General features: G+C 43.0%; 1 protein-coding gene across 1 annotated transcript in view; it reads left to right on the top strand.

Moving 5' to 3' along the window:
• Window positions 1-13731, top strand: part of LOC103616562 (mitogen-activated protein kinase kinase kinase MLT) — an 85661-nt gene that overhangs the window by 61335 nt on the left and 10595 nt on the right. Inside the window, exons 12-15 of the mRNA XM_017735609.1 lie at window positions 621-651; window positions 771-910; window positions 2086-2148; window positions 3144-3236. Of these exons, the coding sequence (XP_017591098.1) occupies window positions 621-651; window positions 771-910; window positions 2086-2148; window positions 3144-3236 (327 nt within the window). The remainder of the gene's footprint in view (window positions 1-620; window positions 652-770; window positions 911-2085; window positions 2149-3143; window positions 3237-13731) is intronic.

Here is a 13731-nt window from a genome sequence, read left to right as displayed (position 1 = left end):
CTGAGTCCTCCTTTAACGAATGTGGAAGACCTGACCCTGGACAGGTTTTATCCCACTGTGTGCCACCTGGATGGCAATTAACTGAAAAAAGTTTGGGGCTATTTAGGGGGTGTGGAACCTCTTTTTCATATAAAATAATGGCATTGAGTGCTTTTTACCTTTTTATTCAGCTAAAAGGCTAAACAAGACACATTAGTGCTTTATCTCTGGCATAGTGATGTGTTTCAATGTCCTATCAAGCACTCTCTTTGTGTGTTGTGCATCATGGGGTTGTTTGGCTGACATTTACCAAAGGACTGTCTGGAAAGCCAGTGCAAAAGCCATAAAAGCCCTGGCTCCTTCACTTCAGTCCTTGTAGCACGTGACATTTCTCAGCTTCCGCTTCAGTCATTTCAGTTCTTCATGACAATAAACTGAGAAAGGTGGCTGCAAAATGGAAGGCAGGTTAGAAAAGCTAAATAGAAGTAATAATCACTTGCATTGGTGAATCTTGAGTCATCCCAAAGTGAGAAATGTTTTTAAATTTTATTTTAAAAACGATGATTACTTGTGAACTACAAATAACTGTAATACAAGATTGTGATAATTTGAACTTCAAGATTGATTCCTCTTTTTTGCAGTTTTTCTGGATGCAACAACTTACTAGAAAAGGTAAAAGCTATTCATGTGTACTTTCATATTTATATTTATGAACTAATATACATTTATTCATTCCCTCCCCCCCCAATAAAGTGCTGTGTGGATTTTTGAATAACCTCTTTTATCTTAAGGCGATACTTCTGGTGAAATGAGTGTCTATGCTAGCTTGTTTAAGGAACATCATATCACTGGGAAGCAATTGCTTCTTCTAGAAGAAGAGGATCTAAAGGACATGGGAATTGTTTCCAGAGGACACATCATCCATTTAAAGGTATTATCAGCATATATTGAATGTTGCACTAGGTTATAGTGTGAATATTAGAGTCTATGGGGTTTCAGTAGTATTAGCAACAAAAAACGTTACAAAGCTAAAAAGAGAACATATTTGATATCTAAAATAAATGGAGTTCTAGCTTCATATGGATATAGAACTCAAAGCACCCTGAGCATTTTATGAGGCATGAAAATGTGCTGTAGTCTTTATACTCCTCTAAAGTTCTTGGTTTTCTGGTGAGCTGGATGGCAGTTCTGCTACAGATTCACCTAGGAGAGCCATTCTCCTAGCAGAAAAGCTTGGGAATCTTCAGAGAGAGCTCTCTTTAGCTGAAGGAGAAACAGATACAAAAACAGTTATTTGAACTGAAATATCAACTTCTCAACTTCCAGATCTCATTTATAGTGTAAAGCATATTTAGACTAACAAAACTCAGTTGGAGAACTCTAAAGCTGATTGACAGCCAGGTTTCTTTACTCTTAGAACTTTGCTTTAAAACAGTGTTTTAAATATCTAATGTTTGTAATGGGTTAAGAAAATTACGGTCTGGAAAATGTGATCATGACAGCAGCAATGGTACTAGTACTGTAGCCACAGGAGAGAGTTCCGTTTTCTGGCAGTCAGCTTTGGAAAAGGGATTTTCTAAAAGCAGCATCTATAATTCTGTTGGGTCTCAATCATTTTAGATCACAATTTGCTAGTAAAGAGACACTTGTATTGTAATTGCTAGTCCTGCAAATTTAACTTCATAAGTCACACAGATTTATTCCCCTTTTGCTCATCAGCCGTTTTTTCCATGCCCACACACCATTACTGATATATTTAATTTACATTTCCTACAGGGAAAATTATTGAAACTTAATAAAGTCAATAATGTCCAGAATGAAAGATCTCAGCTTCCTGGGTTGATTTGAGCATAAATAAAAACAACAAAAACAAGCTCCTGAACATCTCTTTTTCTGATTAAGCAGATCTGATTCTGAATGTAAATCGGGCCCAATCTACCACAACAGTTTACTGGACAGGGCTGTATTTTAAACTCTTCACACATGCCCTAATGTATCCACAGTGGGAAATAGAGGGCACATGGAGTTGTGCTGTTTTTTGTGCTGGTATTTGCAGGATGAGATTCTAAATAACTGCCATCTGGTTTTGTTGATTTTTTTTTCTAGACTGCTATCGAGAAGTTAACTCATGACTACCTAAATCTGTTTCATTTTCCGCCATTAATTAAGGCAAGTCTCATTGTTGATATAAGACATACTTCTCGTGCTGGTATGAATATTTCACTGTTCTCATGTCTCAACTTGCCCCCATTCAGGGGAGGACAAGGCTGTAGTTCCTACAGAAGGTTGGAACAAATGCAGAGAGTCAACAGCAGCAATGGGTCACATCAGAACAAGTAATAGGATAATAAAAGTTGTTTTCAAGGTGGTTCTAAGATTTTATCATGGAGCTGGTGGAATTAAATTAAAAGACAACTGGTCGTGATTAGTTTGCGGTCATTAATCAGAAACTACTTTGAAGAGCCATCCCTCCAAACTGCTGCCACCAGCTGATTACCACTGAAGAACAGCAGACTCCTGGCCCAGAATAAGCCCATGATTCCTCAGTTTGCTAATGTTATAGGAGAGAAGGATGATTTAGTGTCTAGTCACCCTTACGTTAATCAACTGGTTTTCTGATATCAGTAATAAGACCCATGCAAAAGGGAGAGAGTGTTTGGGAACCTTGGTGTTGCTAGATCAAATATTTGCCTGATTTAGTTCAGTGAACTAATCAAGGAATTCTAGACCCCAAATCCTGAAGTAGCTTTTTTAGTCATAATTTATTGCACAGCTATAGAGTGAAATCCACTTAAAGCGAATTTGCACATAGCAAAACTCTGTTCCCTGGAGGGGAAAATGAAAGTCAGAGCATTGCCGCCTTGCCGTGCCAGCTGCAATTCCAATGGCAGAGGCTGCCACAATGCTCACAGGGACACTGCACTGTGCCAGAGCAGCTCAGCCAGGAGCAGAAACTGTGCAGCATCTCCCAGTTGCCATCCACCACCCACCCTAAACCCATGCAGAAGCCTTTGCCCCTCTTGGCGTGTGATGTCTCCTTTCTGCTGCCTGTCAGACTTGTAGCATCTGAAAGGCAAATCCTTTCTGCCACCAAAGGGTGTGCTCCTGTCTCCCAGTGGGTTGTGGTAGATGTGAATTCTCACCTTTGCCTTTTTTTTTGGCAGGATTCTGCAGGTGGAGCTGAAGAAAGCATAGAGAAAGTAGTGAATCTTGAACTTGTCTTTGGTTATCACTTGAAGCCAGGAAACGGTCCAAAGGTAAGCTGGGAGTGCTAGATCAGGTGGTTTGATTAAGAGTCCCTACTCAGAGGGCCCAGTATCTTCTGGACACAAAAGATAAATTGGCATGAGAATCCTCTTATTTTGGAAAGTGCCAACTGAATGTCAAGGTGGCAAATGGGGCTGCGTCAGTGATGAGGAACCATGCCCCAGAACAGGCAAGGAAGGAAAGAGTGGCACAGAAAGTTTTGGCTGAAAGCTTTTGTTTTCTTGTGAACAATTCTTTAAATTGTATTTTTTGTAATTTGGGATTTCGTTTTGTTCCTTTTATCCCAATGGGTGTAAAATAATAACCTGTTTATTAAAAACAGTTGAGCCGTGGCATATGCCTGATGTTGGTGGGCAGATTTCCTTTTGTCTCAGCAGAAAGGAGATACTGTTCTATGCAACCAAGAGGAGTTTGGAAAATACATGGTATGCACGGCTGCTGGCTGGGCAGGATGGGACTGGTCCTGGTGGTGACTGTGTGCCCTCATGGTACTGGGGAAAGAGGGAGGGGTAGTTGCAGCACATTGCACAAAACTGCTGCACTTCAGCTGGTAAAAGGCAATTGCCAGCATGCCACATCCTAATCAAACCTCAGCTCCGAGCCGAGCTGGTTCAAGGATCTCTCATTACACCCTGTGTAACAGGAGTATTGATGACTCCAGATGTTCCAGCAAAGGATTTCTACCACATTGTTTTTTCTCAAGAGTGAGGTTTGTCCCGTGCTTTTTGTTTTCTTTGTCCAGCTTGCCATGGACTCTGAGTTCAAGGGTTTTAGAATTAATCATCTATGTGGAAATGGTGTGCAAAGCATTTCTGAGCTAGAGTCAGGGGTTGTGACAGCAGGATTTGTTTCCTTTTGTATTTGATAAATCTGCATTGTGTGTCCACCCTAAACTTGTGGGAGGCTGACTTTCATCTTGTGTTATCTGGCTGCTTTGCTTTCAGGGCATATTGTTTGCAGAAGTCTCTTGATTTCTGTACTTGGTGGTGCTTGCAGAGAAAGCATTTAGGTTTGAACTTAGTAGGAACTTGTACTCATACTGAAATAATTTTATCAATTTGAAAAAGCTTTTTGTCAGGAGATTTTCTTTTTTAGTTTGTTTCTTTTATCCTGAGTACTTCTTTCCTATAAAAATCTTCTTTATCACTATGTGAATTACTTAGACTGTTACAGTGTTCTTGAATGCATGTTGCTTATGCAGCTGTACAGCTGCTTTTTTGTAGGTGTGCATTTTTCTCTCCCATGTGCAACTAACTCTTCAAGGAACTAAAAGTCCATAAAATAGCTCATATCTCCCTTCCATTTCCAATATAGGCTGTGAGCCATAGTGCAGGGTGGTGGGCAACCACCCCCAGGAAAGAGCAAAAGAAGGAGCAAATAGACCTCTGCACACTGTAGAGAAATTCATGTTGTACTAACACCTCTAAAGTTTGAAGATGAGTAGATGTTTTAGCCATGACAGCAAAATGTGCAAATGAGACTGTATGCAGAGTCTATGGGACAGAAGCAGAGTTGTTAAGAGAGGGCAGAGTTAGTTCAATGGGCCTGTGTAGTATTGACATAACCTCTGCAGGCTTCTGACAACGTTTTTTATTTGGTCCTGCCTTCCCTGTGAGCTCCTAATTGCTTCTGTCTGCTCTGTGTGCTGTTGGGCCCTTTTCTAAGGAAGCCATTCCCTCCCAAGCTGTGGTTGCATGCCAGGCATGCCTTCCTTGTCAGCTGCCCTGCTGCAGCACCCCATGTGCTTAGTGATGCCGTTCCAGGGAATGCACAGTTTGTCCCCTGAATATGTCTGGGCTGGAAACATCTGTCTGAGATCTGCACGTTAACTTGTACCTGCCTTTAAAGATGTTGCAGAAGAGCCAGTTTGAAAAAGTGGACTGGAAGAAGTAGATTGTCTGAGCTTTTGGGCACGATGCTAGGGCCAACATGGGCAAGTAATTTGCATTAAATGTAACACTAACAAAGACTGGTGTTGTACATACTGTATAGGAAATTTGGCTAGCTTGCTTCTTTGAAAACCCCTGGATACAATCTTGTAGCTCCCCTAGAGGCCGCTTTGAGCCAGCTACTATTGCCATCTAGATTTGTTCCAAAATGAACTGGGAATAGGGCAAAAACCAGGATCGAAAGGTTTAAACTTCTTTTATTGTCCCATTTTTGCAAAAGAGTGGTGCCTGCTCCTGTAAAACTGGGTCAGCAGAAGCACTTGGGATCATACCTTCCACCATCTTTATAGCTAAAAAGCTGGCCTACATCAGTTTAAAAATAAATTTCTCAAAGGAACTTTACCCTAATCAGTCCCTATAACCAGCTGCCTAGCTAAGAAGCATTTCTCCTGTTCTAATCATGTGCAAAAAGAAGCAATAAGCTCAAATCTGGGTTACACATTGAGGGTGTGTGTTTCCTGGGTGATGTGTTGGCTGCTAGACTTGTGTACAGCAAGGGAGGTTGTTAGGCTCAGCTGGGAGGGCTCTGTAAGGAGAACAGGTCATGCTGGGAGATTTTACACCAGGCTGGCTCTGTGCTGGTCTTCTGGGTCAAGTTCCCTTTAGTTATTGTAGTGCATCTTCTAGTTGCACCTGGAAGCAAGCCCATCCATGTCATTAGAGGTGGCTCTGCCCAAGCATGGGACAGGATGGACACACAGGACAAAAGCCTCCTGGTCCAAACTAAAGCTCTGGAGTGGGCACAGCCATGGAGAGCATCATGACCGGAAAAAAGAGCAATACCACTGGATATAAAAGTGCTGGAGAAGCTGGTCCAGGACCCAGAAACCATTTCAGGGGTGCAGGTTAATTCAGATGTGTTTGGCTGGTAAGAGCACAGCACCATCTGTGTGTGAAGATGGTTCCTCAGGGCACAGGTGTCCTCTCCCGGGCACTGCGCCGTGCCCCATCAGCACAGCCAGCACACCTTCCTTCGTCAGCAGGCAGAAACTTAAGGGCCTTAGGAATGGCAGTGCCTTTTAGCAAGGATCCTCCTGGATATGCTTCAGGACAGCATTTGAATGTTCAGCCTTTTCTGTATGCTGAATGAAACACTGACTTCCCAGTAAACAGCTTTACCAGCCCCATATTTTTTATCTAATTTAAACTGCATCTTGTAGTGGGATTATGTTGGTTTCCACCAGCTGACAGATGCAGTCATTTCATTACAGTTTCCTTCCCTTTTTAGTTGCATCTTTGGAGGCAATAAAAGCTCCGTTGACCTTTGTGCTCTCTGAATGCATCAGGAGTGAGCACCGCAAAGCTAACCTGGTTTTTAGAGGTTTCTTTTCCAACTCTTGTAGTTCAAGTTATGTGGTTACTTCCATTTACTGCCTTTTCATGACCTTTCTGTACACAATTCCCAATGAGCTGAAAGGTGATAGATTTAGAGTTTTTTTCCCCACAAATTAAAAAAAAAAAGCAGGGGACCACCAATTAACTCCAAGATGGAGAGTAAAACAACAAATCCCGGCAGTTGTGGCTTGAGCTGATTTGCAGGACTGCAGGGGGAATTTTCAATGGCTTTCTCATCCTAGATGGCTCATTAAAATTTCCCAATCAGGGAAAGGTGCCTGAGCTATGTCAGCTCCACACTGATGAATCACCAAACCCCTTGAGAAGGACGCCTTACAGTCCTTTTGCCTTCTATTGATGCATTCTTTAGTTTTGGTCCTCAAAGGGGCAGATTTCACTATGCCATTGAATGTTTTCCTTTTTTACCAATAGTGGCACAATTTGACCTATATCCAAACACAAAGCCTTGAAGTTGGCTCACCATTTTGCCTTATTTTCCCCCAGTTGTCTCTCTCTCCATTTGACAAGGTAAGGAGCAGAGCCTCTTCAAAACCATCTGCTAACTGTGTGAACTATTTTCTAGCCTTGGCTATCTGAACTGAGATATATTTTAATGCTATTATTTAAACGTATAGTGCAAAAGGTAATATATGATTAAGGCTACTTTAAAGTGACATTATGACCAACTCTTCATGTGGAGAAGCTTAGGCTGGCAAAATGCAGGCACTACACGAAAAAACAGCACTGAAGTAGTTGTAACTGGAATGCGGTTTCACAAGTGCTTGAGACCATTTCTGCTGTTTGTTCCTCTCCACCCTCCCACTATATCAACGCTTACAAGTCCTTTCTTTAGTTTCTTAAAAATGAAGCAAGAGCCAAGGTATAAAATTTTAAATTGCAGTTTTACAGTTTTTCAGTCGTTTATAGTCTCCATGCTCTGTGGGTATTTTAACCCTCTTCAGTAAGTATAGCTGGAAGAGGAATTGGTTTTTTCTGATCCTTCCTTTGCAAAATAATCACAGGTACCTTGACTTTCTAACATGGGGTTATTTATCCTTGTCTCAAAACCTCATCTTCCAAATCCTCTCTCTTTAATTCCATCTCAAAGCACAATGCTTTCACTACTAAAGACTAATAGGTAATGCAAAAATCAGAGTAGCTGTGTTTGTGTGCTATTTTCATAGATTTGCTCCTATTCTAACAAGTAGTCAGTGAAGGGACACAAAAAATAACCTAAGCTGTAAAATGAAACCACAGCCACATTAAAATATTGCCACCACCATTAAGAACAGAATAACATAGTCTGCCAAGAAGGTGGATCAGTGCAGGTGATCTGAACTCTTGATATTTTCTTCCAAAGACTCTTTTCAGGACCATGTATTGTTTTTGCAAGAGGTGGAACTGGTATAACTCCATCATCTCCACTGGGACTGCTCCAGCTGTAGCATCCATGTGTAACTGAGGTCAAAGTCAAGCTAAGACCTTTAAAAATGCTTGTGTAGGCAGTGCTAGACCAGGGATTCCTATTAGAAATTATTCCATAGCCCTGAAGAGACATACAGACTTTTCAGCTAGGTATTTTGCTCACTTGACTTTCTAGACTTTTTAATCTAAAGATTTATTTTTATACCTTGACCACTGAATTAACTTGCTGTCTTCCACACGATATCTCTCTTGTACAGCCTTGGTCACAGATATGTCTGCAGGAGCACAGACAGGTTCCCAGTGATCTGTAGGCTTGGCATGTGCCATCCAGACAAAAGCCTGGAAGAGGAGCCTTTGTTCCCAGCATATGCAGGACATGTCCTGTGGCCCTGCCATGCCTTTCCTGAGCTCCTGTGCACCCTTGTTCCTACAGCCAATGTCTTGCAGAGCTGCAAGCCCCAGAGTGTGAGCAGTCACCTCCGTGTGCTGCAGTGGGGGTGTGGTGTCCACACAGCTCCAGCACACTGTCCCCACGAGTGGTCCACAGGAAATGCCACTGGGGGACAGTACAGGAGGGCACCCATGCAGGCCTCAGGGAAGGGATTCCTTTTTCATGCTTCCACCTTCATCCTGCTATTGCAAGCAGGCTGCTCATGTGGATGGTGCCTGCAACTGCAACACCCCCGTTTGCTTCTGATCACATGGCAAGGGCAGCTTTTGGTAAATGCTGGAGTGTCACTGAGCTCTTGCCTTGCCTGCTGCAAGCCCCTGTTCCCGGGGCACACACAGCAGTGCCTGGTATTTACCATTATGGGCCACTCTGTTGTGCACAGAGCTCCACAGCGCTGGATGTTGAAGAAGGGCGCTGTCAGGGGACAGATATTTTTGGTACTGCTGGTTGGGCTGCGTAGGTGTTACAGGGCCTCGCGCTTCTCCAGGCAAAGCTGCAGCCATTCAGTGCCTGTTGCCTTGCAGAGGAGTACGGGCTCTGGCTCGGAGGAGGCACCCAGGCAACTGATAACATAAATATATCTTCTGCTTGCTTTGTTTCTGTACATTTTAAGACCATCTCTCTCGCAAGGCCTCCCCTCCGCCCCTCTTTTTTTCTGCCTGCACAGCTGAAACAAAACCGGCGGTGGAGCCACCTTCTCTTGCTGGAGCCTGGCTGGCAGCAGCCTGCCCTGACCTGAGACACCAGCCATTGTTAAGGGTATAACACATTTACATATTTTGCAATAAAACATCAGTTATTTGCATTACTGTGTCAAGTTTTATTTGATTCTTTCACCTAAAAATGACTCATTTTCCTTTCTTGTATTTTAAAAACCAACTACTCTAAGCTTGTTTGAGAATAATCAAAAATTGCCCATTTAGCTAGAAGTCATTTTCTTTTCAAAAGGCAAATGTTATTTAATCTTTCAGCTGTTCATTGTGCCATCATAAATACTTTCTTTTCAGCACAGTTGTGGGGACTGAAATGAGCCCACTAATTGCCTCCCATTTCGACTGACATGTGGTGGTTTAGTGGAAAGAGAACACAGCGGGGAGAAGGAAATAGGAGGCTGAGAAAATGAGAGCTAATTATTTTCACTGCCTCATGTCAGGCTCTGTGTCAGCCTTGTTTTTACAAACTGGAAGGTTTAGCACTAAATAAAACAAACTGGCGTCATGTTTTTATATACTGGCAGTGTCATGGAAGCAGCTGCACATCTCAAAGACAATATAATGCCTGCATTCGCATGGACACCATCTGACAGCCACTGTGAGCCACTGCTAATGAGGATATCACAGTGGTGCCAAGTGAAAGGTGCTGAATTATGTATGATTCTTCATCAGTGCAGCAATAGTCCTGTACATCATTATGAGACATTGTTTTGCTGAAGAGATTAAAACATTCTTAGTTCCAGACCCTGCAACCTATACATGCTACAAGAGGTTATTAATGGAATTTTTAGGGAGAGTTTCTTGTGGATTTCTTTTTGGTTAAAAATATCTCATGGGACAAAGCTGTGGTGGGTCATGACACTATATATATAAAGAAGAGAAGCAAATTAACCATAATTGTGTTATCTTCCCTTAAATCCAGTATAATAAAATATAGTGTAGCAGGGTGATACATAATGATAAATAACCCAAGTGCTGTCACTAGATGTTCAACTCTAATGCCTTTAAAACAGCAGGTTTCAGCAGCCGAGATAGATAATAGCTAAGAATGTAAAGGAGCTTCTGGAGACCTAAATCATCAACATGCTACTACTTTTAGTATCAGCATGGCAAACATTTTTTTCATATTTGTTTCATCTTGCACTACATCTTACTTTTCTTCTAATATCCAGTTATCTGCTACAATGCCATTTCAATTTTTATTTCAATCTTTAAAAAACCAAAAAAGTTTATTGCAACCAGTGATTTTAAAATTAATCCTTGATTTAGGCCCCCTTGAAAAATGGAGTGCCTCCCTAGCAAAGGTTTTAAGCTGTTGTTGCAGGATGTGTGTTTGCTGTTTAGAGCCTGTGCCTGATCTTTTTCATTTTCCTTTCAGGTTTTTTTTGCAGACATAAACGCATATGGGGTTAAAGGAGTATTGTCACCACAGTAAGCTGGAGACTTAATTTTTAAAGTGTTCTTACTTTCTGTTTCAAAGCTGAGGAGAAGCAGCTCAAATACATGTGTGATTTGCTTTTCTTTCCTACAATAATTTTCAGAGGTTGTTCATTTATTGGCTTTGTCCAAGTGTTATTCAGAAATGTTTTCACACAGAGTTTTGCAGGTTGTGCCTTTCAGTTCTGAAACAAGATAAATTTTTAAAACAAAAAGCTGGAATTTTTTATTTAGATCAAAATCAAGCAGGTAGATATTGGGAGGTATTTTAATGCTTGAATGATAAGATGTCCCAGGAAGTCCCTTTGAAGGACTTGTGTAAGCATATCTATCAACCAGACACTTTGAACAAGCCATTTCCAAATTATTTTCCCACATACGCCTGGCACTAAAAGTAGTTTTGATCTAAGAAGTCTTATGGCTACAATTCATCAAAGAATTGAAATTCGTATGCTTGGTTTTTCTAGTCAAATTTTTGCTTAAATGGGTGAGCATCTCCTATTACAAGAACCTGAAACTCCATTGGAAGATGGGGAAATATGTCCCTTTCAGCAGCACACAAATCTTGCATTATTGAACAAAATGGTTACTAGGTTTGTAAGACAAGTAGCCACCTACTTATCTTAGACATTTGCTAAGTGCCTTGATTCTAAAGTCACCTACCTCCTGCCTTTTCTATTTCCTTCCTTCCTTCCTTCCTTCCTTCCTTCCTTCCTTCCTTCCTTCCTTCCTTCCTTCCTTCCTTCCTTCCTTCCCTCCGTCCCTCCCTCCCTCCCTTCCTTCCTTCCTTCCTTTTCATTTTTTTCTCCTAATGTCCCCTTCCCTTTCTTTCCTCTTACCCTCCTTCTCTCTCTCATTCTCTCTTTCTCCTTTCCAGTAATGATTTTCTAATAACACAGAATGAAAACCTTTCCAAATAAAATGAGACATGAATTTTTGAGGGACCAGAGTGGGTATCCTAGTATGGTATCTTGCCCTCTTGGTATCGGCACAGTGTTGCTGGAGAGGGCTCCAAGGAGGACCAAAGGTTTGGGGACTGGATTTGAGGGACAGGAGAGTTTCTCTGAAGATGCAGTTCAGAGCTGAGGAAGGCAGTGTTTATGCAGGCCTCAGGTATCCACCCACCCCTGTGTGGGGCAATCTGATCTGTGACCACATGGAGAGGGATCCTGCCTGTGCAGCAGATCTCGCAAGGGGATAGGCAGCGGCAGTGCCCACCCCCTGCCAGGCCTTGGATGCTTGTCAGACTTTTCTCTAGAAGTGGTAGGTTGATTTATTTTGTTTATTAAAATGAGATCATATTTGTCATATCTAGTCTGCAGGGAAATGGGAGTCAACAGCACGAAGTCCTGAGTCAGGAGGGCTTGGGAGCCCTGGCACAAGGTGCAGCTCTAGCTCTCAGGTGCTTGGCACTGGTGCTATTCAGAGATGGCAGATGTGCTGAACTAACTGGAGGATAGTACTTTATGTCAATATTTTTTTCTTTTCTTGGCTCAGGTGTTTTCATAAAACTTAGAAATGTCATCAAGCATCTTGTCTCTAACCTCAGGTTTGATTGGCAGAAGCATGAATGTCCTGCAAAAAAGTCTGGCAGCAAGAACGTTGTGGGCAAGGAGAGGAGCACAGTTCGAGAGATGAGGAGGAGTCAGAGACAACTTGCTTTGCTGTTGCTGTTTCAAAGCACGTGGCCTGCTCAGCCAATGTCAGGGCCAGTGCACAGTGCTGAACTGCCTGGGACAGGACAGGCATTACCCTGGGTCAGCTCACAAATGCAAAAAGCAGGACAGAAAAGAGACATGCAAAGAGATAGAGTCCGTGATTAGGAAATGTAGGCACAGCGTGACTCTGGCACCTGATCAGGTTGCACAGGAAGCCAGTAGCAGAACTGGGAACTGAACTTGGTGCCTCTGAGTCTTGGCTGGTGCCCTGACCACTGAACTGCAGTTCCCATCGCTCAAACTCACACCAGGGTAGTACGAAAACCAACTCACACGCCCTCTCTGCTTGTAAAATGTGGAAGCCTTCAATGGGGACAGATGGACACACAGGGCCAAATGCTGTCATAAACATAATTTCTTGTTGCAGTTCAGAAATGATTATATTTCAGTTTACTTTTATCTTGGAATTACCAATTCAATGCATGATGGAAAGCTTTGAGCCTTCTGAGGGCTGAGCTCCTACATTACATTTATGAGAGATACACGTGCAGACACCAGCAGAAATCACCTGTGTGAACGGATGCTTTTTAGGCTGCTGGACGTTTGTCTTTGCAGATAGCTCCTTACACAAGCCTGCAGCCCGAAGTGTCCATCTGTGTCCCCACTGAAAGTTTTTGCATTTTCTGAGCAAAACCAAGGTGAAGACTGCCTCCTGCATGCACTGCGCCCACACCTGCCTTACAGGTGGCCTGTGGCAGACACAGACCCTACTGAACCCCTGGCATGTCTGGAGGAGCTCCTGTCTCCGTGAAGGGAAGATTCCCTCCTTCCTGTATGAAGATAGAGACACTCTGCTTCACTGTAGCCCTGTGGTCCCTCAGGGGACTGATTTTTGAAGGAGCTCAGTGCACTGCACAGTACCTCATCCCCAAAGCACCTGCTGGGCAGACCAGCAAATGTTGTCTGGTTTGCACCATGGACAAGCAGTCTCTGGTCCCCAGTGGGAGCCTCCCTGGCCACAGACACAAACCCCAGCTCCAGCACTCAGTCTGTGTGGGATGTCCTGCAGGATGCTGCCAGCTGTCACTTTCTGCAGGCTCACACCTGTGCAAAGTGTGGGATGTTGGTCCCCTGTTCAGCTCAGGGAATTAAGGATACCTTTTATTGCTTTGGTTTATTAGACTCACTGTGATTATTTTCTAAGCTGAGCTTGTTTATAATTAATAGTGCAATTGGAGGCAAGCGCAAGTTGAGGATGCTCAGTGCCTCGCTGGGCTCTCGGTATCTAAAATAACTGAGCTGTAAGAACAAGCTCATCCTTTTGCCCATTATTTGAGTGATTGTCTTGAAGATGTTGCGCAGACTCTGGTCATTTATTCTGGGGTTCACCAAGATGATATCCTTGGGGCTGGCTGCCAGCACTGGCTGTGACCCCAAGTGATGGCTCCCACCACTGCCTGTCCCCCACTGCCCCAGGGTGGGTGTGCAGAGCTCCCAAACCACGTGCTGCAACAGGC

Source organism: Corvus brachyrhynchos, unplaced genomic scaffold, assembly GCF_000691975.1.
Source record: "Corvus brachyrhynchos isolate BGI_N302 unplaced genomic scaffold, ASM69197v1 scaffold255, whole genome shotgun sequence".
Taxonomy (NCBI): Eukaryota; Metazoa; Chordata; class Aves; order Passeriformes; family Corvidae; genus Corvus; species Corvus brachyrhynchos.
The sequence above is the reverse complement of the archived record's forward strand: the minus strand, read 5'-3'. Positions and strand labels throughout refer to the sequence as shown.